The sequence below is a fragment of the Phaenicophaeus curvirostris genome, chromosome 6 (assembly GCF_032191515.1).
Source record: "Phaenicophaeus curvirostris isolate KB17595 chromosome 6, BPBGC_Pcur_1.0, whole genome shotgun sequence".
NCBI classification, from domain to species: domain Eukaryota; kingdom Metazoa; phylum Chordata; class Aves; order Cuculiformes; family Cuculidae; genus Phaenicophaeus; species Phaenicophaeus curvirostris.
In genome coordinates this window covers 7,676,845-7,704,186 of record NC_091397.1, presented here as the reverse complement: position 1 = coordinate 7,704,186, position 27,342 = coordinate 7,676,845, and the positions used below count along the sequence as shown (strand labels likewise).

At 38.9% G+C, this 27,342-nt stretch overlaps 1 protein-coding gene across 2 annotated transcripts; it reads right to left on the bottom strand.

Annotated features, from left to right (window-relative positions):
* Positions 1 to 229: 229 nt before the first annotated feature.
* ACTR3B (actin related protein 3B) lies at positions 230 to 27,005 on the bottom strand. Of its 2 annotated transcripts, none has more exons than XM_069859267.1 (12): positions 26,822 to 27,005; positions 18,658 to 18,713; positions 16,599 to 16,723; positions 15,497 to 15,607; positions 15,009 to 15,104; positions 14,748 to 14,855; positions 13,332 to 13,475; positions 12,393 to 12,566; positions 9,911 to 10,003; positions 2,328 to 2,453; positions 1,805 to 1,888; positions 230 to 1,188 (listed from the first exon to the last, which is right to left on the bottom strand). In XM_069859267.1, exons 1-12 carry the CDS (start codon positions 26,863 to 26,865, stop codon positions 1,054 to 1,056), a joined length of 1,296 nt encoding a protein of 431 aa, XP_069715368.1. In that variant the 5' UTR covers positions 26,866 to 27,005; the 3' UTR covers positions 230 to 1,053. The 2 variants fall into 2 exon arrangements, with proteins under 2 accessions (XP_069715368.1, XP_069715367.1); XM_069859266.1 differs by having other exon boundaries at positions 230 to 1,192; positions 26,822 to 27,003.
* Positions 27,006 to 27,342: the final 337 nt, after the last annotated feature.

The window sequence follows — 27,342 nt, the reverse complement described above, 5'->3', positions numbered from 1 at the left end:
CAAATTGCCAGAGACATTAAGGAAACTGCAAGTTTCTTCTGTGAAGACACTTAAAACTTGACTGGCCCTGAGATCCAACTTTGAAGTAAACCCTGCACTGAGCCCGTCTGGACCAGAAATCTCCAGAGGACTCTTCCAAATTCAGTGTTACTACGATTCCACATACATATGGAAAGATAACCTTGTGAGATAAAATGGAGGAATAGGTAAATCAGGACCACCACAAATATTCATAAAGATGTTAACAGCTTTTATTTCACTGGTGCAAGGCCTGTGTGTCATCCACCACTCACCAACATCAAAACGAAACATCATCTTCTATAAAACAGTTTCAGAAAATTCAAAACAAAGTAACAGTGTCAATAATAAACTTCATACAATACCGTAAATCACTTATTTTGTGTCATCCAAATAAGAACATATCGCTTCCTAGCATACATGGCTTGTTTTCTTTTTTTTTTTCCCCAAAAAAATACCAGCACAACTCCAATACATGCCTCACACCCGGAAATGCGTAACATCACTCCATGACATTGATAGCTGTTCGTGCTTAGAACTAGTCATCAATTCACCCTACCAATATCATAAAATACAAAATGATATGAAAATCCTACATTTACAAAGTACAGTCCCAATCCTGCAATCTAATCCTTTTGGGCAGGTACCTGCATCCATCCCAACTCCCCTGAAGGCAATGTGGTATTTAGTGCTCCATTGCTAAAGATTTGATTGCAGAATCAGGGCACAGATGGGAAAGGTTTAAATCTTTCCACAAGCAGTAAAACCCTGCCTTATTCTTCTAGATTCAGTTTCAGTAGTATTTGCACAACCTCCTAAACCAAGACTTACCTATTTTCAATTACCTCACATTCAGGAAGAAATAAGGATAGGCTTTAAAGTAGTCAGCAGAGAAATGGCTTTTACTGAAATGACTTGGGGCTGTAAGTTGTGCTTTAGTGCACAGTGGTGATCCAAATGCTTCCAAGAGATAACCACATCTTGCTTCAGTTTTTACAGTTATCTGCTGCCTTCCTCTGCGTTACATGGGTTTCTTCACCAGCAAGATATCAGAGATCTTGTTTCCATTAGACGAGCATTATGACATGACTCCAAAAACAGGATTATGACGACAAATACTAGGGCCATATTCTTCATAGTCCTTCTTGGTGTGACATACTTGGAAGAACTCTGGCTATGAAAATACAAAACAAATCCCACCAAAAGCATAAGAATATATCAAGTAGAAAAACCTACAAATCAACTAATTCCTTAACACTTTTGTAGGTTACAGCTTTATGATGCAGTATTACTTTTTGGAAATAGAATAAAATGAGAAATATTAGGATATTATTATGAATACAATTAATCAAGAACAGTTTGCCTGGACAGAAGACTGTTTTTAAACACAGGAATAAAAAAAATCCTGTTTCGGAGACAGGAATTGTTGCCATTTTCCTCTATCTGCATCTCTCGTGCTTAAATACCATTGATTTGGATCCTACATTCCTAAAGTCCTAACTAATCTCTGGTGATGAATTCAAGAATCAAGGGATTGTTTCGCAACTATCATATAAAAACTACTTTAGAATTTTGTCAAATCATGACAGCCTTACTCAAGTAAAGCTCCTCCTTGCTCTGCACAAATTTTACTGAGGTACAAGTTGGGTAAGGATCTAGGATGTGACACAGTTTTAAACTGTCACAATGAAAAGGTTTAAAACTTAGCACTCAGGTCAAATATAGCCAGAAAACAATATGCAATTAAAAAAAAAAAAAGTTAAGAACAACTTTGATAAAGACTTACTGTTGAAGCCAGCATGGAACCGCCGAACCAAACTGCGTAACGCTGCATGTGATGTGTTATCACTTGAACTTCAACTGGTTTGGGCTAAGAGAAACAGTTTGTATTTAGTTCATTTACATTTTCTGGCAAGATGCTTACAAACTGAAACTGCTCAGACACAGACATCTTCACACCTCCACTCACATCACTATCTCACGCTTACTACTTAGTCTGCCATGTTCCCTAAGAGACAAAGTCATAAAATTCTTCATGATTAGTATGCTGAGGGATGCAGCAGCTGAATCCCCTTGCCTACTGCTAAGATCTCATTTCTCCTAGGAAGGAAACCATAAATGCTCCCAGAGACTGCTCACAGTAACTTCAAGGTTCCTATAAAGACACATTACAAGGCTACGAACAGATTTAACAACATGTACACACACTACTTATTTTACAATGTCATTTTTTCACTAGCGACATGAAAGTTTTGAACTTTATTTCTTTCACTACTCCTGCAAACAGTGCACTTGAAATGCTTACTTACTTTTATCCGACCACAACTGAGTTCCTCACTGAGTCGCAATCTCGCATCCACTACTCTTTTCAAATCCCTTTGCAGTCGTCGTCCAAAGTCCCTGAACATCGTAGATCCTCCTGAGAGAACCACATTCTGTGCACAGATTAAAAGACACGTTCTTTAAATTCATCTTCGAGCAAGTTTCCCAAAAGCCAACACTGCAGATGCGACTACTTGGATCTTAACATCATCAGGAAGCTGCCAAGCTACACAGAACACTGAGCTCAATTTCCATGGGAGGCCCACAGTCTCCTACCTTCTTATTATTCCCCTTTAAAGAAGAGCTTTATGTAGAATATGTTATGACAAAAGAGAAGGATTCCATTAAAATAGTGAGCTAGTACTCTACACATGCAGAGCAGCAGAAACAAGACACTACATCAAGAAGGTTCACGGGGATGCTTACTTATAGTAAGTAGTTTTAGCACTGATACTAAATAAAGGCTCTCACCTCATCACATTACTGTTAATGTCTTTCCAAAAGCTGTAAAGTTATCTAAAACTCTATTTTAGTGTTATTATATTTAAACTTCTAAACATAGCAAAAAGTAAGTCCAATGGTTCTTCAAAAAGGTACTACACCTCCAAAGATGACTGCAGTACAGAAAAAGGTAAAATGCCTTTCACTTTTCTTGTCTATACCTGCTGGTCTGGTGTCACTCAGTTTTTGGAGCAGAACCAAAAGCCTCTTAAGCCTGGACTTGTACTTGGATTCTAAATAGAGGGTTTAATGTCCTATCCTTAATTCTGATAATGTTGCAGAGTCACAGACTGACAAAGAATCATTTCAAAGGTGGGAGGACTCAAAACAAGAACCCTATAACATGACACTGGTAGCTGCAAAAAAAACGTTCCATTATGGAAACCAATGAGCTCTGTGGGACAGAACCACATGCTGCCCTTGCACGCTGCCCCAACTGCAAACCAAAATGCCAGTCAGCGCTTACTAAAACCACTTGTATGCCTTAGACACAAGAAATGCAACAGAGATCAAGAGTTCATTACGCATCAAAGTATTACCTCTCAGTAATAATGTCTTTTATACTGCAGACCAAGACTGTGCGCATAATGAAAGAATCCCTGAACCACTGTTTTCAACCAGAAGGCCTGCACACAGATCTGAAGAGTCAAAGACATGCATAAGCATTCACACTTGCAGGGGGCAGAAGTAGCTGCTTGGATTTTAAGCAACAGATAACAAGGAAAATCTTGCTTGTAACTTGTAAAGCGAGAAGAAAGCTGCTTGTTTATTCATGAAAAAAAAAATTCTCTGCACATTGTAAAAAACACTACAGTAAGAAAAATTCATTTCTTCACATCTTCAGATTATCTACAGTATAAAAGAGTGCATCACAAGGCAAGTGTGCTTCAAAGAAAAGCACACATCCGCATAACACTACTGAAACATTTCCCAAAAGAAAGAGAAAAAGAGAAAGGAGTCACATGTATAAACAGGAGCCAGAAGTCACAGTTGGTCCTAAAACTGAAGCAGGAGGGAGATTCTCCCTGCTTCCTCATACACGAGAGGATCTCTTCCCCTGCCTCAAAGTGGTCACGCTCTCCACATAGGAAATGAAAACTGCTCATAGGAGAAAAAAAAAAGACAGTCATTTGACTGATGAAATAGCAATCAAAAAGATGCCATCAGAAAGTATTACCTGGAGATAATGAAGCTGGCAAAGATGGCAAAAGCAATAATTCTCTTCAAATTAAATTTCAAGTATACTCCATAAAGTGGACAATGCTACCACTACACACAAATTTCAGAAAAGACTTGAAAATAATTGCTTAAATACTTCTGAGACCAACCTGTGCAAATACAGAGCAAGCAGTAACAGTGAGGAGATCTTTTATCATTGCAGGGTTAGAAGCTAAGAAGTTACACATTCTGCAGATTATGATTATTCAAGTACTTCTATAATTAAGTACTATTGAAGGAAGTTTAACAATCATGCCACTCAGAGGACAGAAGCACTGGGGTCTACCTGTCAAAAAGGTGAGACATCTCATTATCACACATCTGGACAAGCCAGGCCAAGCAGAAGTTTGGATATATACAAATAGGTGACACCAACTGCCATTGTAAGTTGGTTAATTACATAGTTACAGTTTCCCTGCTCCCTGCACAGTGTCAAATCTGTACTAAATCTTAAGCTGAAGGCTGGTTACGATGGGCTTCAGTAAGTTATCACAACTCAGCAGGTCAGCCTTCTGCAAGGAGGTCAGAAATCGTGTTGTCCTCACTCATACTGAAAGCAGAACCCATACATATTCCCCACCCCTCAAACACACTCACCATTTACAGAGGACCCAACGAAGGAGGGAAAAGACTGTCAGATCAAGAAAAGCCACAAACCCAAATTCTCACCCCTCCCCCCAACTCAGAAAAAAAAAAAACACCTGGAAATCACCTCCTCCCCAGGAAACACCTTCTCTAGAAAAACTGAGTATAACACAGCACAGTAATTCCAGTAAGTACTTAATGAAAAATGCAATAACGAAGATGCTAAATATGTCTGTGGAAAAAGCTTAGTAGTGGCGTTTGGGTTTTTAGCCTGCCTGGGAATCCTCCGGCATTCCAGAAAAAGACATCAAGGAGGTCAAGATTTACATATCTGTTTCCAGTCGATTCCTTTAAACAAGATTTCTCCTGATCTTACTCTGCTTAAATACACTTTGGCTGGTTTAACGGCGCTAAGCAGACCACAGGTTTCACAGCTAACACTGATTAACACGCCATTGGATAGAAAGAAGCTCCAACTGATTTTTAGCTTTACAGATAACCGGCTGAATATTGAAGTTGTTTCAGAAGGATGTATTCCCTTAGAAGAGAGGGCTGAAGAATTTCCACACACCTGAAAAGTAAATAATGAAAACAGGCCATTTCTGGAAGGAAACTCAGGGGTAAACACCATTCATCTCAGAGGGCTGGCAAGAAATTTTTCACTTCTCTTCCTTATTCTTTACTTTCTTATAAACTCTACGATATTGAGTTTCTTTCAATACCTGTTCTTGTATTATGCCGGTACAGCACAATGCAGCAGAGATAGGAAGCTGCCTAATCAAACAACCCAGCTACTGTAACAGAAATCTCTAAGTCAAGTGTACATAAAAATTCCAAAAGGTTAAATTAGCTTCTGCAGAACTCAACGCTACCAAACACCAGGGGCTGAACTGATTTGTGTATCTTCCTACTGCACCTTGTAGCACAGTATAAGCACGCTCTCAGCTGGACATTTCAGACTCTGCAGCACCAAACTGAGAACTATACGCTGCTTTTCTCGTAAATAGGAATTTCAGCAACACATCCCAGTTTCCCCTCCTTCCAAATGACAGCCTAAATTAAAGTTGTTTAACATGGCACAATCACACCACTAGAGTCACAAAATGAGAACAATCTATAACTTAATAAAAATTATTATGGCTAACAACTGTAGGGTTCACAAGCTGAAGCCAAGCATTTCCTAAGCAAATGAATCAATTAAGCTACATGCCTCCTAAATTAGGTAAAACAAGGCAATATGCACCAACACTGGCAAATATTTCCATATGGGAAGTATAAGGTGAAATATTATACATATTAAACCACAAATACCTTGCAAAGAAGTAAATGTATTGCGAAAAACACTATGTTTTAAATAAGTTTGTCATTTGATGATGAATAAACAATCTCTATTTCTTTACAGTCAGTATTTTCAATGTCCAGCTAAATGTTCAAGTAATAGCAAAGGATTCCAGCAAGTCTTACGATCATGCTGTTCCACAGAAATATGCCTGCACTCAGACATATAATAACCTCAAACAGTGCAGATGTATTGACCTACTGTTAAACCAGATAGCACAGGTAAAGTTATAACTCCAATTACAGCTGTGACAGGAATAATCAGAGCTTTTCAGGGCTCCTGTGCTACATTAACAGTGTTAATCACCTGAGACTTCTGCTTGAGCTAGCAGGAATACCTTTCCTTTCCTATGTCTTATCATTGGTGCCAATACCATGTGGATCTAACATCCTGGCAGTCTCCCCAGCCTCACCTCACCCACAGAGCATCCCTGCTCTGTATTCAATAATCAATATCAAACACTGTCATTTTGCTGAAGCAAAGACAAGCAAAAGTCAGTTGAATCCTATCTAGTCTTCTCCTTGAGGATACCTACTACTTCTGAATGGAAAGGCAAGAATAGGATAGATACAGCAAATAAGCTGGGCACCATCACAGACTGGATGCGGCTCACAGACATCCAGCCAGCAACCACAGAGCAGTCTGGCAGCGCCACCTACACACCACACAGAGTATGGGAAGCTGCTGTCACACGAAGCGATTCAAGTTAGAATTGATGTTAGGGGGATGTTTACCATCGCTTTAGCCTCCTGCATCCCAGTTTTCTCCAGGCTTTGATGAAGGCTCTTTAAGAGCTGGGCAATCTAAAGTTTAACCTTACGAAAGAGCACTGATGCAAGTGCAGTCCAAATCTTAGTTGTAACAGCAAGCTCAAGTTCACTGTTGTCCACAAAAGAGACACACCCAGCTAAGAAGTCACCTCCTCTAACAAAAAGGCCAATATTGTTAAAACCCTGTCTCCATGCATATGTGTTTCCACTGGAAACCTGGATGATTTATCTACAATAAAACACCATACTTGTCAATACACTACAGTCCCCAGCTCACACAATGTTTTCAGCTCGAGAAACCAGCTTAAAAGTTTGAGGTCAAGGACATCACAATTTAATTTGTTGTGATTTCAATCATCAATATTTAAGCATGCTCAGCTAGGATCTTTCAGAGGTATTTCTGACAGAATTTACCTGGTTTCAGATGTAATGTACTTAAATTCTTTCATCCATATATTTGTGCCCAAAACACAGCAGAGAAAAGGTGAAAGAAATCAATTGTTGAGACAGTCAGTGACTCTACACTTACATCTTTTCTACTGGGAGAAGGCACAGACCTCAGAACTGTCAATACTGCTCTCATCTCCTGTTACTAAACTCTAGAAGTACCTGTGGAGAGATTCTGGATAGGGAAAAAGACAAAGTAGTGTGGAGTAAGAGTGACAGTTTCTGAACCTGTTACCAACAAAAAATACAATTTTTTAAAACATCAAGCAGTTTTTAAAACGTCTGAAAGCCCTCTGTCCATCTTTAAAGTTATTATAACTATGTTCACTAGGAAACTTAAATTCAGCGACTTTATTTTGACACTGTCAAAACTGATGCCCTAGCTGACAAATGTTAGGACAAGCTTCAGAGCATTTCGGGTTGAAAGGAGATTTTTAATGGCAGCTAGTATTGAAAACATCCAACACTAGCATCTGCTGCAGCTATACCACAGAGCAGATGTCTCCCACTGATGCAAGCTGGATATGCTTTAGTAGTATGCTCATGGTAACCTGAAAGCTGAGGTAAGTACCATGTTTTTCGGCAGACCATAGTCCCCATCACACTACAACTATGTCCCTCCAATTTCTCTGATTTTCTGTGTTATCAGTTATACCATACATTCACATAAACATGCAATAAGCAAAAGAAAAGGTTGTGGAACAGTATTTGAAGAAAAAAGGAAGCTAAAGAATTCTCAAAAAAACAAACAGAACTAGATCAACTATACACCATTCTTCCCAAAGAACGATCAGGGAGATGCAATGCCTCACTGAGCCCCGTAAAAGCATGGTCATGTTTCTAGATGCCTGCAGGCTGGGTCATTTTTCAATGGGAATTCAACACACAGGAAATGATCAACATAGCAAGGATGTCAGATTATTTCAGCCATGTGGTAAGATCCATAATTACTCCCTCTATCACTTCACCTGAGCACTCACTTTAAATTTCATTCTGCTTTTTGAAGATTTGGGTTTGTTTAAAAAAAAAAAAAAATACAAAACAACCAATCCACCTTATTTCTTCAAATTTCAATGAAAGTCTCCTGGTTCCAGGCCCAACAGCCTACCTATTTTCTTCCATTTCAGCAGGAAGCAGCTCATCTCAAAAAATCCAGGACTCTGAAATCCGCATTAGAGACACAGAATAAGAACATAAATTAATTCTTCCAAGCAATCACATAAAGATGGTGTAATCATGGGAATTAAAATAGTGCACTGCTGGCAACCTTTATACAATTAAAAAGGTTCCATCACACGTGAAAGAATGTTTGTGCTCAGTACTGAACATCTACAGTCTATGGGACTTGGCTGAAGAAGTCAGTCTTATGAAGGTCCTGCTGGTCCAAAAATCTACTGAAGTAAGATAGCTGGCCTCAGAAGAGAGATGCTAATCAGATTAGGAAACAGGGATAAAGCCAACAAAACTAAAAAAGGCAAATACCATAGGACATCAAAAGATGGGTTGTGACACAAGGCTTCATACATAATCTGCAAGACGAGCACCTGCACACATTTTCTACATGAACGCTGAAGAAGAATACAAATACATTTGATGGAAACCTGGCTCCAAAGCACAGTGCCTTGGTTGGCCACCATGCAGCACTGTGGGCAAGTGGAACTGATAAACCTGAGAGAAACTGATAAACTAAGAGAAAGTACAAGTGGATTTCTGCACCTATACACTACTTTAACCAATAAGAACAGAGATCCTTGTCCCTCTGCACTGACCTTGCTTAAAGAAGATAGCAACTACTAGCATTAATAACTACATCTATCATTATATTCAATAGGTATTTGTGTAACACTGTTAGTCTTATTGTAGCTTACAGAGTATGTTTACTAAACAAGTAAAACAAACTGCAGAATTTTCATAGTGATAAATGACCCTGAGATACAACTTAGGATGACTGTTAAGTTCCAGCTAATAGATGAATAAAATTACCACCTTTTACGTGAGCAAGCAAACCTCTCCATGCTATTACTTTACACGGTTATTTCCAAAGGTGCACTGCTGCTGCACAAGCAGAAAAACACCAAGAAGCATAGAATCTGCCAATATAGAAAGAGCTGGCCATAGGCTATGCCTGTCAGTACCTTCCTTTTAATTTCTTAAGGAATCAGTGACTGAATGTACCTTCTGGGCTACATCCAGGGCAAGCTTAAGCAGGCCTAATTATTGTCTCCTAAAAGATTTTTAAGTCTTCATGTACTTTAATATGGGGTTCAACACCTGGCTAAAACTGCAGTCAGTGGGCAGACACAAGTCAACACCATGAAGAAAAATCTATGTATTTGAAACAAGTGCATAACAAAGCAGTGGGTAGAGGGTAGCGAGAGGGTTGAGACCATGCCATAACCCTTAAAATGGGCAAAAGTCAAAGACCTTCAACCACAACAACTCAGATTATCAATGTCAGATACAACTGACAGCCCTCTGTCTCAGTTCCTCAGAGGCAATACTCACCTATGGATCAAGCCACTGTTACGGATAACCTTTAGGAAAGAAAAAGCATCAAATGTCAAGTACTCTTCATTCAGGAGCGGCACTTTGTTTAACTTGAACCTTATTTCTTATAGTGGGGAAAGTGGTAACTATGTATGTGTTTCATGATAATGGTGTTGATATTTAGTCTTCAAATTAAGTTAATCTTACAACAAAAAGACCATACCTTATATAATGGACGCCGGACATCAATGGGACAGTTCTGTATAACTTCATCAACTACATCCGAAATGGATTCCATAAAGTCAGGATTAGCAAACTGTAATGCAATACAACAGGCATGAGATTCTTCATCCTCAGAATAGATAAACAAAAAGTCAGAAGTGAGACTGTAGAGAGTTTTTGTAATAGCACTTTTAAAGAGGGCAGGTGGGAATCAAAGTTAGTATTACCCCTGCTCACCACTTATTCTACAGTATAACAAACCCACTTCTGTACAAGGGAAATGAGAATTCCTTTTTCTGCAGAGAAATTCAGATTCTATTCCTTGGTCATAAATTCTCTGTTGATAATTTATGCACTATGGAACTACTAATGCATGTGGCATGACTGAGTTCTCCTGCAATATTAAACTACCATTCCAGTGCAATGTGGTCCTGTCTTTCCTTTTAAGTGAAATCAAAAAGATATCAAAGAAGTGTGCAAATCAGAATGTTCCCCTGCAAGAAATTTTCAACCCTATTAGAATATTTATGTTAAATTCCCCCTCAAAAGTCAAGATATTTTTTTTCTAAGCATACAAAATCTCCAATAGTCAAAAGGGCATAAATACTCCTAAGGCGCAGAGCAAAAGTCCCAATCAATGCAAATATAAACACAGTGCTAAAGTAAGTTTCTACTTCGGTAAATACTAGAGAGTCAAAGTTGCTAATATCAGGAAACAAACTCGAACTAGTAGCGATTTTTCCACTTAAAATTTAACAAATATTTTAGAAAAAAGAAGAAAGAACAGTTCACAGCTTCGGTTTTGCCTTCTACAGATTAAACTTTGAGAAATTAAATTATCAACAAATACATATTAATATATTATTATGGATATATTATGACACGAGTTTCAAACTTCCCCAAAGATGCAAAAACTATTGGGGCTTTACATCCTAAACAAGATGAACTATCTAACTGAATAAATAACAAAAGCCAAAACACAGCAAGTATATGTCGAACTGAAAGCTGCTTTGGAGATCAGAGGCCGTAAGAATGAAGATAATCTCAGAGAATTCAAATTAAGTTTCTACAGTAAGATTTAATCATGCAAGAAGCTAAAACACGAAGCCACATACATTAAAAGAAAAGAAAGAAGTGGTGTTGCTTCACACAGACAGTTCTGATCAGAATGAACTACAGTGCAAAATCTTCTCCCAAGCTCTCCATAAAGATACCGATAACACAACAGGGCAAAAAAAATAAGTAGAAGACTTGTGCCACCCAAAGCAGAGTATAATATGCTCCCAAGAAAGTAGACCAAAGAACTGAAATGTGAAATTGCAGTCCACTATCAAATACCATAATGCTGGAGAACAGCAAGAAAAATACCTAGCGTAAAAAGCAGAGAAATACTCAGGATAACTACAAAACCCAAAGCCTAACTTCAACAGTATTAAAGATTTCAGAACAAAGTTTATAACATGAAGATAAGCTGAAAATTGAGAAAGGTTACAAGACAGCTTTACCAGAGGCAGTTTTTACCTAGCTAACGCAATACCCTTTTAAAGGAGGAGTTAATGAAGTCCAGCAAGAAATTCTCTTTGGATACAGTACATAGAGTGTGATTTTTCTTATCTAGAAAGTCAATTCAGCTTTGTTTTCTTTTTTCAATACAAAGCCAAGAAACTATCAAGAAATTAAGAAAATGGAAATTAGTTCTTTAGCCATTGAAGTGACTACAGAAAGAGGAGCAATTTAAATGATGTCTGACATGGGATTCAGTGCCTCTCTGTAAGATCACAGTGGTAAACAGCAGGGAGGACAAATGATTTAGCCCAGAGGTCTAGTGATCAGATGGTTATAAACTGGCCATAAAGACATTAAGGCTGGAATTTAGACAAAAGGTGAGAAAGCAATGGTTTTTAATATCCTTCCAATAGGAAAAGCATCAACAAGGGGAACTTCACCAGCATTAACACGGACCTTGACTTTTTTTTTAAATAGGTCACAGTTGCCTGCAATAAACTCAACAGAATGCATAAGAATGGAGAGGATCATCTCCACTATACTGTAACATATTAAAAATTCACTCTCTCTTCTCCCACAATACCCTGAAGAGAACGCAAACCTAGCTACCAAAAACCAGACAGACCAGGCACTGTGATGTTTCCCAGACCTGTACATGTTACTTATAGCCACAGCAACACAGATTTCAGAGAACTTCCTTCAAGGAAAAATTTAGAATCCATGCTTTACAAATTGACTCAGTTTTGTATAGAGAAGGTACACAAAAGCCAGTGTCCAGGAACTAAAATATTATTGATGAAATGCTACTCACGTTTTTCTGTGCTTATGTTATCTGAGACGGTAGATTGCAGTCAGACTTGCCATCCCTAACTTCCACGTGATGGCGCACTGGCACCAAGAATGACAGTACCCCTTTCCCCTCCTCCTCTCAAACAGTAACTTTTCAGTAACTTCATATAACTGGTCCCTATTCTTACCTCAGGGTGAAAGAAAATTTCAGGTCCAAGGAACCTTTCATAACCGACATCTATAACAAACTTGGTTTTGTTGATTGCATTGATGCCAGTGTACTGTTTGATCCATTTTCGAGGATCTGCATCGTACTTGGAAAATTCTTTCACTATATCAGGGCAAATGTAACAGTATTTTTCCTGTTAAGAAATACCATCCATTAAAAATAGCCAAAATAATAATTCTATCATTAATTAAAGTATAACACAATCAGGAAACAAGTATATCTGATCATTCTTACAGATGGGCATGTACAACAGATGTTGTCACCCCAATGACTACTGAATCATCGAATCACAGAATGGTTTGGGTTGGAAGGGACCTTAAAGATCACCTTGTTCCAACCGCCCTGCCATGGACAGGGACACCTTCCACTGGATCAGGTTGCTCAAAGCCTCATCCACCCTAGTCTTGAAAACCTGCAGGGATGGGGAACCTGAAGACTGAACCCTACAAGACAATACACATGGCTTTTTTTTTTTTTCCCCTCAATTAAATTGCACACTTAACTTATCTAGGTTAGCCTTTCTCAAAAGGAAAACATCACAACTTTATGGGTCTCAGACCTTACGGAAGTTCAATGGTGAGCTCTCATTACAAGATCAGACCCAGGCAATCACCCTACTGACATTACAAAATTTTTTTTTATTAAAAGAAACTTCTAGTATCTAAAGCTTAAAATCTAACTTAATCTGCAGAATCTATTCGCTCTGAACAGTGTAGTGTGAAGATTTTCTTCCTCTTTCTCCTTCCCCCGCACCTGATTGGATAAACCACGAGAGGTCTGTGTAATTACAATACACAACCTACATTTGCATTTTTAAAAGAGCCACTGGCAACTTGTTAAAAGCAAAAAATTAGCTCAAAAAGTTTTACTTGTTTATTAAGAAATAACCAGAGCATACCTTTATGGCTTTTGCTGTCTCCAGAGATTGTTCAGGAGGAATTCCCACCTCCCTTTCCCTTAGGAGCTGTTGAATAAAGTAAGTGATATCTCTACCTGCAATAGGAATATGTTTGATGCAACTTCCAATAACATAGCCTTCTGCCTACGTAGAAAGAGAGGAAACAAAATATTTAGGGAAAAATCTACTGTGTCCCAATAATTAACAGCAAAAAACCCCATCCATTTCTATAGTACTTTCTTTTGACTCTCAATTGAAAGTAAAATCTTGGAATTCTAAAATTATTATAAAAATGTACAACCCACTAAAAAGTCAATATATTTTTATTTAAAAGACCTTGATTATCACATATAAGCAGATAATGATTATCTAAGACATGCACAAGTAATAGACAAAAAGTCTTGCACACATAGGAAGACAAAGTCTGGTCAGACAGTTCCTTTCAGGCATAATCTGAAAAGCAAATATAATATAAATAGGCCACTCATGTCCTCTTTGAGAATGAAAAATTAGAGGAAAAAGAGTAAAATTTATTAAATTTCTCAGACAAAAAAAAAGAAGTGGTATCTAATGATAAGCACAATAAAATCAAGAAATCTATTTGCTGAACTTTTTTCAGGGTGTACTTAAAAAACCCACTGGGCTTTGGGTCTTCTAACACTTTTCAGAGCTTTATAGAGTAAATGCTGTTTTTTCCCAGCATTTCTCATACAAAGGAAATATTGACAAGACCAGGTTGATACCAAAATGCAAGACAAAGTTAACTGGAATCAAATTTTCATTTCTAAAATAACTGACCATTCAAGCATACTATATGCTTCAGAAATACATCAAATGACATAAATAGAACAGATGTCAGCATGCACAGATAATTCTGTATTTTTAACATCCTACCATAACTAAGCCGTTTGAGATTGCCCATGTATGTGAACATGCATTTATACAAGCATGCAGTTTTTTCCACACATTAAAAGTTCAGTAAATTCTCAAATGCAATAAAATAATATCAAAAGCACATGGTTTCAGCAGTATTAAACAATCCAAATGCAAGATATTAAAAATGTTAGGACATTTCTTGTCAGACATTGGCGGCATGCAGGAGATGCAAACCAGCAATAAGCATAAATATTGAACAGAACCAAGGCATCACAAAAAGAGAAGACAAAAGTTTACATAGAAATATGCTTTAAAAGATGGCCTGACAATTCCTTATGGTGACCATCATATAGCTTGCAAGCTAAATTAATTGCATACTTTTCAAAACAATTATAAGGGAGGAAAAAATCTCAAACAACCAAGCAACACAAAAAATTTTAAAATGAAGTTTAGTTTGACACTTCTTATTTAAACATACAGATAACAAACCATGTACTTGTCCAAACCACTGATAATTCCACATTGCATTCTGCCACATACCACAGGAATTACGTGGGTCACTCCATCGCCACTATCGATGACAATTCCAGTCAAAGTACGTTCGCCAACCTGCCTTGATGTCCAAGAGGCAGCTAAGGCCAACACTGCCTATATGAGAGAGTCTATATTTAGAAGCAGGCAAAATGTGCTAATTTACAATCTCAAAACCTACTCTTTCAAGCACTACAGACACTTGCATACAGAAGACTATACATACTGCAGCTATACTGTACTTTAGAAGCATGCATTCACTTCATTTACCTGAACAGCAATGTAAAGTCCTGGTATATTAAATGATTCAAACATGATTTCTGCAAGATACTCTCTGTTTTCTGGTGTGTTCAGTGGAGGCTCTGTCTGAAAAAAAAAAAAAAAAAAGAGAGAAAAGCACCTTAGTACACTCCTACGGGTTCATGCATCGATCAAACTTGTGGTAATAAAACTTTAAAAATTCTCAGGGTACTCAAAATAGAAAATTTCAAACACAATTTAGTTTAAATAAACTGATTGAAGCTTTTTTAAAAAACGAAATCTAACCAGCAGTAGCTTTCATCACAAAACTAACAGAATTTAGTTACAATGCAGCTTTACAGTTTACCTTCCTTCTCCCCCTCCTTTCACCCCCAGCCAGCTGCTAAAGAAATAAGACATATACAGAGCAAAATCCTCCAACAGAGCTATTTGTGCTTGGAACATTATTTAGTTTTCCTTTTACAAGAATATTTTCTTACCCACTTTCATTAACTCACCATTAAAAAATAGTGATCCTCGGGTTCGGCTCGTAGGTATTTAAAAATTACCTGTTCCATGAACCTCTCCATGAGGTCCCAGTCTTCAACAATACCATGTCGTATAGGCCACTGAAACAAAAACTAGTCAACAATCCAGACCACACAAGGATAAATAAAACCAGAATTAGGAACAGCCTAAGTCCCCAAGCCCTTACATCTTCTGCAAGAATGAAAACATCTCATCTCATGATTATCCTAACAAGTCCCCCGCTCTAATTTTAATTTAGAGGCAATTTTTGAAGTTATCTTCTTTTCCAAGGTACTTCAAATTGTGATTCTATTTTGCAGGAGTAGAAGCCAGAATCCAGACTGTATTCCTAATACTGCTATTGCTCTATTGGGGCACTGCATTTTAGTCTCGTATCACTTTTATCATTTATAAAGTTGAGAATCATACTTGGCTTCAATAAGCCTCCTGATCTATAAAAAGAAATAAAGACCATATAGGCTATGTATTTTTCAACAAAATATCTGGCAGCGATGATGTTTACATCCCGTTCAATGTTAAGAACATAGCTGACATTTAAGTAATACAGTAGGATGTATAAAATGTGATTTTTTTCTACATAATTCATAAGCCAGTAACATTTCATAAGTACAAGAAGTCTTTTACTAGGGTGTGTAACATATGATTCACAGAAAAGCTGCACTAAAGGCAGCCCTCCACAAAACAACTCTGACATTCCCTGAAGCAACCTTATCCAACACATTCTGCAGTTTATATGCCAGGTTAAGTGGATAAACTTTTAGCAAGAATTTGAATATTCAGTGTTTATGACTATTTTAATAGCTAATAATTTTGAAAACTAAACAGCTGTACTGTATCAATGAACATTTACAAAAGAGCTCAAGCACCAATCACACAGGACAGCACTTGTAAAACAGACATTTAAAATTAGTAAAGCCATAAACTAAATTATTCAGGTTTTAAAAAGTAATAAAAGTACTTTACAACAAAGAAAATGTGTGTTTTAAATGGCTATGAAAAAGAAGACCTAGAATGTTATATAACAAAAATGTGAAACTTTAGAAACACTTCTGAAAAATACTCAATGCTTACCTTTGTAGCGTACGTAGGTTTATCTATGGCTTCATCTCCTATGAAAAAGTCCAGATCATCAACACCTTTCATCACCCTCCTCTGAGCCTGGTCACCTACTTTGGCTGATTCTCGGATTGCAATACCTTAAAATAAAACCCAAATAAATCAAAACAAAATTTAAACAGCTAAGTACCAAGTAAAGAATATTTATTTACTTAAGGATTCTTTTCCAGAAATAAAAATTAGGATATGGAAAGTATAGTTTCCAGAAAGGAGAAATTATGTAAGCAACGTACTGACAAGTCAACATAGCAAGAGTTCATTCTCACTACATCACGCAGGATTCCAGTCACACAGCCGTCATTAATGTAAATACTAACTCAGCAAATCCTAAAAACTTATTCTGTTACAGACCACAGCAGTCACCAAACCTGTGTAAATACAGCATTGCAACGGAGATGCTCTTTAAGCCAGTAAGCAACACTATTTATTTTCTGAGTTTCAACTCAGAGAATTAAGAGAAAGAGCACAGGAGGAGAAGAAAATAAACTACATACTTCAGAAATAAATGTTGGAGTCATTATCCTGGTTGGTGACGAGGAACAAGTGGGGAGGGAAGAAATCAACTTGTAAGACTACAAAGAAATCTTTGGAGATGCTGATGCTTTCTATTAGCAGTCTGCAACTATCACTAAAATTATTAGATGATGGCTGCTATAGGCAAGAAGATGAGACAGCAAAAAACCAAATCTAGGGCAAGCTATAAATAAAAATGAAATAAAGTACTCTTAAAACATAACCCTATTTATACCCAGTTTTCTTCTAATAGGTCAAAATCAGGATCTAAACGCACAGTAAGAAATGCAGAGTGGACAAGCATCACCCACAAACACACCAAACTCCATCAGCACCAAAATTTACTGACAAGCAAACAATGCTTTTAGAAACACATCCAAGCTCCAAACAAGTTTATAGTTTTATAAAACTCAATTTACAACAAATTCACAGAAAACTCCTACCACTTCTTTAACATAAGACATTTAAATCTTTAGCCGAGGTTTAAGTTTGAATTCTTTACAATACTGAAAATAGTAAGACTATAACCAGTACTGCAGCTACATCTGGTAAAAAGCACACTCCACTTCATCTCTTTGGCCTCTGATTACCTTAATTATTTCCTTACCTTTATACCTTCTACTGTGAGTAGCTACAGGGCAGTCTAGATGCATTAATAACTAGTTCATTGCCAAAGTTCACAAAAAGTAAAAGGCAGTGTTCAACAACTGGTGATAACCATGAGATAATGGATGCCATTCTAGATTTAAATACGTAGCCAATGCTACTGTTAATAAACATATATAGCATTTGAGAGAAACTATTAAAATGATGGCATCGCAGGAGGGATTGGAACCAGATGACCTTTAAGGACCCTTTTAACCCAAACCATTCTACTATACTGTGATAATTAAACTCAAGAACACCAGAAAGGTATAACATTTTAAACAAGTTAACACAAAAAAAAAAAATCAAGAGTAAATCTGCTCAATGAAAGCATGTTAAATGGGCAAAAATATTTTAATTGGTAAACAGACACCCAAAAAGTACATTTTCTAATAGGAACAACTTTTTTGCATAATAAACTGTCTACAGTCCCAGACAATGTAAATAAGGCAGACACCACCTGCACTTCAGTACTTAATTTGATTGGAAGCCTTCCCCAGATTATCCAGGCAGTAACCATGGTGTCAGGTAGACGGGACATAAATTGCATTCTGTCTACTCAAGAGTCCTGGCAGAAAAATAATGGAGATAAAGAGGAAATTGGACTGGAGTTCTCTTCATCTTTGTCATAGCAACCAAGAGCTGATTTAATGAGCAACAGACCTAGCTAACTGTAAACAGCAAGTTCTGTTTAGCTACACTCTAGCCAAAGATGCAAACACAGTGAATGTCACTTCTCAGATGGACATGAGACCATGAAGGCTGAGTTGGAAGTTGGAAAGCATGTCATTTATTCAGGAAAGTGGTCAATGTTATCAGTGCGTATTAGAATTTGGAAGGACAAAAAATTACTCACATGATGGGATAATGAACTGAGGTTCTGTATTTCCTGCATAGCCAAGTTTCGTATACCTAGAAGAACAATCATGAGGTCAGTAGATGCACTTGGGTGTAAAAAAAAAAAAAAAAAGAAAAAAATACTTCCAATTCACTACACTTCTTAAAGTGATGGCCAAACAATCACACACATCAACTTTTTCTGGGTTATGCTTTCAAGTGCCATCCTGCTGAGAAGAAAACTCTGAAGTGGTAAATATTTCAGGTGTTACTTATTTTTCAGACACCTTCAGCTTATAAATTCTGGTAATGTTTTTTCAGAACTATAAAATCTGAAAACTCAGCTCTTGCTTCTCTGTCTTTAGAGACCAGCTAAACCAAAAGATGGGCAGGCCATGTCTTTGGTCAAAAAAAAAGCCATGCCGATTTTACCTTTCAGAAAGCTACCATGACCAAAGATATCACTAGATTTTATATACGTATTTAGTAGTGTCAAACACAGAAAAAAATACCACATCTTAAGCACAAACCACAGTTCAGAATCGCAGCTACAATCCCCATACAATTCCCATTCATGCCTTGCATAAGCTACCCATTTTGTCACAGGTACAGTAAGTATCCGTGTGTGGTAACGCAAAGCAAGCATGCATTGATAAAATGCTATAGAAATGGGCAGCAGATGGTATATAGCATTGCCATATCTTTCAATATACATGTAATATCTATTTTAACAACTAAAGGATCAAGAGAAAAAAGAAACTGGTAACTTGGGGATGAAAAAAAAAAGAAATGGAACTTTCACATAAAGCCTAAAATCTTTGTACAGTGTTACTGGCTGCAAGCTAGTTCAGGTCTTCAGTACATAGAAATAATTAACATCCCAGACTACGAAAACCAGCTCTAATTCCTTGAGGGGGTGGTGGGTGAAAATTGAGAAGTGGTTTTCAAAATAAAAGGAAAAATCCAACAAAATGAAGCGAGAGAATGAAGACACTGAAGTCTCTCCCTAATAGTGTCACTAGAGTGAAATACAAGTGCAAAAATAACATGATGTGAGGGAAATTAGCTTTAATCATATCCATTTTTACCCTGAAAACCTAAAGCTGTGGCATTCTTAAATATGACCAATCACAATCTAAGTCCTAAAGCAAATGTAGGGTCTTTATCTACAGCCTACCCTCAATATTTGGAACCAATATTATGCTACTGCTAAAGCTGAGGGTTGCTTCTTCATTAACAGCTTAAACAGCAAGTTTCCCTTCATGGAGTATTTGGTATAAAACAACTCATTAAGAGTCAGTTTGCTTAGATAAAGGAATTAAATCAAAACTGAATTAGCAATGACCTTGGAATTTAAATATTATATTTTCAACATCTCTTCAAAGCTACACATTCAAGAGACTTCAAATAATAGTTAAAAAAGCCATTTTCCCCAAGGCTAAAAAGACAAGGACTGCATTTTAGGGGCAAGGGTTTGTTGTATTTTTAATCATTATTATATGGGCATATGCTTTCAGTCTAATCCAAAATGTTTATGCAAGTTTATGCAGCTCTCAAAAAATAATAAGGACATTAAATTAAACTGACTTGTTAAGGAAAGTCATTTCTAGTAAGAATTCTTTTTATGATTATTACTGCACAGTCTCTTCACATTTTAGAATGAGGCCTACCTAGGGAATACTGTTAAAACATAACAAGCAACAACAGGAGTTTCACTGGGATTTGAGACGCATTACAGGCTACATCCTCTTTGTTTCTCTCTCTGAAATGTCATTTGCTCAAATGCACATAGTAAGGACCAAGGAAAATGTTTTTTGATTAAACAGACCTAGCTCTAAGTTTCTTTTCTCCCTGAAAGGAGGTTGCAGTGAGGTGAGTGTTGGTCTCTTCTCCCCAGTGACAGGACGAGAGGAAACAGTCTCAAGTTGTGCCAGGGGATATTTAGATTGCATATTAGGAAAAATATCTTTTCTGTAAGGGTTATCAGGAATTGGAACGGGCTGCTCAGGGAAGCAGCTGAGTCACCATGAGGTTGAGGCGTTTAAAAGACAGGTAGTCAAGGTACTTAGAGATAAGGTTTAGTAGTGGACAGGTACCGTTGGACTCAATGATCAAGACTCAAAGGTCTTTTCCAACCAAACAATTCTATGAAAACTAAAGGTTCCTGCAATATAACCAGAACTCATTTCTTAAACTAAACGCTGGCCGAGAGGTGACTTCAGTTTGCCATCTCTTTCCCCTCCACACACATGCTGAACTCACATCCACCTATAGTACCAGAAAGAAAACACCCTTCAAAAGTCAACTTCGGCTATCAGCCTGCAACAGCTTTATCTTCTCGCTCAAGTAAGGATCAGATTTCCATACCAGAATAACTCAAAGTCACCAAAAACCTATAGCTCAATATTTTACCCATTTATGTTTCACTAGTTGAATTAACCCCAATGGAAACCATCGGATAAGCTTATTTCTCAGTATCAGTGAAAAATAGTTCTCTTCAAAGAACACATCTCACAGAAGACAACATCTGGAAATATTTCTTTTGCATGCTATTAATTCATGAAGGACTAATACTAGAACTAAGTTGTCTGTTCAATGTTGAAGCAAGGAACCACAAAAAATGCTGTTAAAAAAAAACCCATCTATTTAGGGTCAAACAAGAGACAGACTTGAAGAAGTGGCCACAACTCAGGTGTTTTGACAAAACCAGATGGAAGGGAAACAAACTACTCTCAAAACCACTGAGGGAGAGAAGGAAGAGTGGCAATGTGGTTGTGCTGCCCTCCCTTATCCAGCAGCCTATTCTGGCCATGGCAGACACAGTCCCAGATTTTCCTTCTGCCCAGCAGGACCCAAACACATTCCACCTTCCAGAGCCATACCCAAGAGTACATTAAAGTGTTTGGGTGACCCAATTCCAGGACCTCCTACAGAGATTGTTCCTTTTTATACAAGATATTTAAATATTAATTGACCTGAAAGGCTCCGGACTTAAACAGTTAGAGAGGTTACCTGGTCTCCAGTCCCTTCTCCAATGAATATTTAAGCATCTAAAACATGCTTTTCTTTCTCCTGGGTTACAGCCTAGCACACTAATGGTAATGCAGCATCTTGAGATCTGTAAATTACAGAGACAGCTGTAGGGAATGTGTAGTTAATCAGTATTTCAACTTAATTTCATTAAAAATAGCAGATTTATTGCCAGTAAGAGAGGAACCTACTGGAAACTCTCCAAAATATAGGATAATGGAGGCTGCATTAAAGCTTAGTAGAAAAATGATCCAAAAAACTAAGGGCATTTCATGCAAGAGGATTTGGAGGGACTACTCATTTTAAAAAAATAATCACTGGAAATTATATATTGTTGAAGCAAGAAGGTTCTAAAAATAGCGTTGTCTCCTAGGTACTATTTTTGCCAAGTGATTAGTTAGTACACAAATCAGTTCCATTAGCTTTTGCATGGGCAATGGTCATCCTAACACTGTTCTCTTCTGAGGTTCTACCATGGAAAGACAGAAAAACTTCAGACAAAAAAATGACTGCAAAGATGTATAAATGGACCAAGCCTGGAAGCAGATGCTGCTCCCTCAGCCACTTTTAAAAGCAGAGATATATTTTGGAAAATTCTTACTAGAGCATGAGAACAACATAATTTATGCATTTAATATCACAAACAGGCAGCTGCTTTATCCATCTCAAAATAAAAGACATCCAGTTTTTCTCCAGATAAGTATGGAAAAGATAAAGCCCAGCTATGAACATTTTAGCATTTCCTCAATTTCTATAGTTTCAAACATCTGGATCAAAAGCCAATGTGTTACATCCAGAAAAAAAGGCCTGAAAAGATAGATTTGAAGTTATTGAAGATGGTAAAATGCTTTAAGAAAGTCCTGTAAACAAACAAAAAACAACATCTCTGGAGGTAACTGTCTCAGACAGCTAACATGCTAAATAACTAACAGTACTGCCAGAGCACCTGCAATGTCATCCTGCTGCAAACAGATTCTACCATCAGTATTACCAATATGTCCAAGGAACTTGCAACACAAGTTCTTCATAAAGATGGGGAAAAGCACTTCTAACATTCAGAAGGATGTGATGAAGGAACGAGAATGAGGAAAGGACAGATAAAGAAGGAAATATCAAACAGAAAAATCTATTATGTCTGCTCAATTTACCCAGGAGCACTAGCAGCCACTGTAAGAATAAAGTGTGCATGAGAGCCATCGCTTTTTTTGATAGTCTAGCACTTCACAGGACTGAAGCCTGTGATTATAAACACCAGTTAATTAACCCAGGCTCTTTAGACCCAGAAGAGTAATTAGACTAACGCCTGTTTCCATGTCTCACGTATAAGGAGCAGAGGTAATACTTGGCTAAAGCAGCTCACTGAGTATCAGAAATACAGTAAGAGCAGGGAAAACATGTTCTGAGGTTCCAGCTATCTTTAACAGCCCAGCAACTACAACAAAAAAGACCCTAAGCTTCAAGTTTTAAGAAAAGTCCAGCTCACTTTTCCAAAAATCAAGTATTTAACTCTAAGCTCATCAATAAGACTTTGTCAAAGTAATTTTTCTTTACTAAAAGCAAAACGGACTAACTTCAGTAAAAGACACCCAAAATAGAAGTATTCCTCAGTGTCTGCAAATATACACACTGAAGAGAGGCGAGGTATTTTAAGATATCTTTGTTTCGCACACCCACCTACTAGCATTCTGATGTCCCACAGCTAAGTGCCAGTTTATACAACTAGTTATGAAGTTTAGAGCTACTTAGAACAGCAACACCAGAAAGGCTGGTAGCTCTAAGAAACTAAAAATAGTATGCCCTTCTCCACAAAAAGACCGATAGCCAAGTGTAAACTGATCAAGAGGAAAACCTCATGCAAAGAAAATGAAGATGTAGTGCAGTTAAATTGAAGTAGGACAAGTTGTTTGTAAATACTAATGGAAAAGATAACAGCAAATTATTACCACTTTCTGCAAAACCAATGAATAGAGATGAACAGTTTATGACCAAAAAAAAAGTTCAAGTCATCTATCCAATAGAGAAAAGGAATGCTACCCTGTCCTACTGTGATGATATGTTTCTCACTGAAGGTCTGTACCTATTTTCTATATACTTGTTGTTGCTTTTTCTGAGAAATTCCAGCATTTTACAGCACTGAGGCCTATGGCTGCAAACCGCTATAAACTGAACCAGGCTCCTTATGCACTAGATAACAACAATTGTCTTTTCACAAACTTCTTAAATCCCCTTACATGAAAAGAAGGGGGATTAGTGCCTGGACAAAGCACTTCATTCAGTGTCAGAGATGTAATTAGAAAAGTGTATTTTATATATGTAATGTTCCACAGTGCATGTCTGCATGTACCTTTTCCTTTCTGCTATGCTCTTCCAAGTTTTTCAGCTGAAAGCCCTTCCATGAATAATTTGAATGAATTGTTTGAAGCTGGTAACCCAAAGTAGATTCATTCTAACAATAAGAAGGTTTTCAGCCCACACAGAGGAAAATTCCAGAGACTGCGTATCAATGACTCAAGCTACTTCTTCTGGCTGCTTTGGTTAAAACTCTTATTTCTTCCTGAATTCCACAAAATAACTTATTTCAAATTCAATAATCTCATTGCTGAAAAGTCTTCCACATTTCAGTACCCTGCAAAGCCAAGTAAAAGTCCCATCAGCAGAGATACCATGTTGTCTCACGTGAATTAAGATCATTTGGAGGCATGGAAAGGCGAAGTCACTTCATTTGGGGACTTATCCGAACTCTTCCTGAAACAAACTGATACACACACACTCCATCAGTTCTCCCCATGCAAACACTAAATAGATTTTAGAAATTGTACTTAAACTATTATTTCCCCTAAATGACACAATAAACCATTTTCTGTCCTTATTTATTTTGCACAACTGTTAGCCAGCAATATCTACTGGCAATGCAACACTGGAATCACTCCACAAACTGTGAGCAAAGGAGGTCACCTGCAAGAGACAGACAATGCCTTTAAAACATTTGCTGAATTTTGTAGTTTTTACCGTAGCCTTTTTAAAGGCTTCACCTCAACCTCTCATTTCTCTCCTTGAAAAGTTCTTCAAAACCGTCAAGTAATATTCCTGTAACACCAACAGTTCAATGGAGAGCACGTATTTAAAATATATTTGGCAAACAAACAGAAGAGCCTGGGAACATACCAAGGAGTATCTAATGCACAGGCAGAACTACATGCAAGATGGAACTCGGTCTCTATTTTACTCCCAAAGTTTCCAGCTGTGAACTCACCAGCATTCCCCACTGAGGGGACAGAGCTAATTTCTGGTAAGATAAGGTATAAAGAGAAACAGGATAAGAGACTTCTGAAAGTTTTGTGACAGCTGAATAAAAACATATTTCAAAATACAAAGCACCTTTTCAGGCAAATGCAGCATGACACCACATAACTGGAAAGTGTTTCCTCTGGTTATCAATGGGATTGGATTTTCTGTTGGTTAAGTTTGGAGTTTGCTTTAAGATGGCTCAGGTTTGGCAGTTTTAAAGGTAATTTTCCAAGCATTAAATAAACAAAAATAGTACTGCAAATTCACTGCAGAGGAAAGGTTTATTATTGCACTAAATTGATGCAATCAATCACAGTGAGGCACTGCCTTGCAAATAAAGTTATTGGCCAAATAATATACTCATGCACCAGCATCTCCTCAGAGCTGCTCATAATAGAAAAGCACAGGAAAGTCATAGACATGTTGGGAGCAGGTCCAGAGGAGGGCCACAAAAATGAGCAGAGAGAGGGAACCCCTCCCCTACGAAGGAAAGCTTAGGGAGTTGGGACTGTTCAGCTTGGAAAAGAGAAGGCTCTGGGCAGACCTTATTTTTGGCCTTTCCATACTTAAAGGGGGCTTATAAGATGAGGACAAACATTTTTATCAGGGCCTGTTATGACAGAAGAAGAAGTAATGGTTTTAAACTAAAAGAGGGCAGATTCAAACTAAATATAAGGAATAAATCTTTTACAATGACAGCGGTGAAAGACTGGAACAGGCTGCCCAGAGAGGTGGTAGAAGCCCCCTCCCTGGAGGTGTTCAAGGTCAGGTTGGATGGGGCTCTGATCAACCTGATTTGAGTTGAAGGTGTCCCTGCTTACTGCAGGGGAAGGGGGAACACATGACAACTAGATGACCTTTAAAAGTTCCTTTCAACCCCAATTATTCTGATCCCTTGATAACTGGGCCAAAGGAAAGATCTTAGCAAGAGCACGGCACATATTCAGCATCACCTTCGTTACGGCTCCTGCTGACATCTCCCAGTCCTGAGGGAACCAGTCTATCGGATGATAAATGTGTCTTCTCTAGCCACAGACAGGTAGGAAAGACCTGTTCGCAAAATGCTTCCTGTGCACAGCCTCCGCAATTTGGATTAATTTTAATTCTCAAAGACTTGAGATCAAAACTTGCGGTTTGGCTCACAGGAGAACAACTCTCACACTGATTTGAGAAGGGCGAAGAAGGGATGACCCAATGATCAGGACATGCCAGTAGTGTGACACTGCCAGCTCCCACCTCGCTGCTGGCTGGTGACAAAACCTGGGAAGGTTCAAGAAGAGAGACAGCCAGATGCAATCCAGTGAGGCCACTGCGGGCCCGGTGCCGAGCAGGATGGAGAAGCCACAACCCAGCCAGAACAGCTCACCTGCCTCTGAACCACAGCGACTGCCGGCTCGCAGCTCCCAGGCAAAGCTGCATCCCCTCCCTCTAACCAGCCATTCGAATGAAGCCATCCCCAATTTTAGCAGTTCCATTACGCAATAGTTTCGAGTCATACAGCACGAACAAAAACCGGACCCAAGAGGAGGAAAGGGCAGAGGGAGACGCAGCATCCCCGCAGGGAGAGGACCTACCCGTGGCGAGGAGAAGGAGGAGAAGGAGGAGAAGGAGGAGAAGGAGGAGAAGGAGGAGAAGGAGGAGAAGGAGGAGAAGGAGGAGAAGGAGGAGAAGGAGGAGAAGGAGGAGAAGGAGGAGAAGGAGGAGAAGGAGGAGAAGGAGGAGAAGGGCCCCGTTGCTCCCGGGGCGGCAGCCGAGAGGAGCCGGGGCTCGGGGCAGGGTCGCCCCGCCGAGGGCCCTGGCGGAGCCCCCCGCCTCCTCCAGCAAGGGGACTCGCAGCGCCACCTCCCCCTTCCCCCCGCACTCACCCGGTGCCTCCGTCTATCACGCAGGGGGGCAGGTAGCTCGCCATCGCTGGGGAGCCGGCAGGGCGGGCGCTACGCCACCATGCAAGCGGCCGCCGGCTCCCCCGGCGCGGCGCGGCGCGGCCCGAGCGCACGGGCGGTGGAGCACGGGCACCATGCAGCCGCCCGGCAGCGCCGCCCCCGGCGCGCGTGCGCCGCCCCCGCCGCCATCTTGGGTGCGGGCAGGGGCTGCGGGAACAGCCGGGCGGAGCGCACCGCCCCCGCCGCCATCTTGGGTGCGGGCAGGGGCTGCGGGAACAGGCGGGGGCGTGGGGCACGCGTGGGGTCGTGGACACAGAGACTCGCTGGTTGGGAAAAGAGCTTTAAGATCGTTGAGTCCAGCCGTACCTGTCCACTACTAAACCATATCCCTGAGCATTTCATCTACCCGCCTTTGAAATACCTCCAGGGATGGTGACTCAACCACCTCTCCGGGCAGCCTGTTCCAGTGCCCGATAACCCTTTCGGTGAAGAAATTTTTCCTC

Coding starts and splice junctions, on each gene's coding strand:
- ACTR3B (XM_069859267.1), bottom strand. CDS start 26,865: ATGGCGAGCTACCTGCCCCCCTGCGTGATAGACGGAGGCACCGG. Junction 15,608..16,598: donor AACCTACGTACGCTACAAAG/GTAAGCATTGAG, acceptor TTTTTGTTTCAG/TGGCCTATACGACATGGTAT. Junction 13,476..14,747: donor TGACCCACGTAATTCCTGTG/GTATGTGGCAGA, acceptor CTTTCTACGTAG/GCAGAAGGCTATGTTATTGG.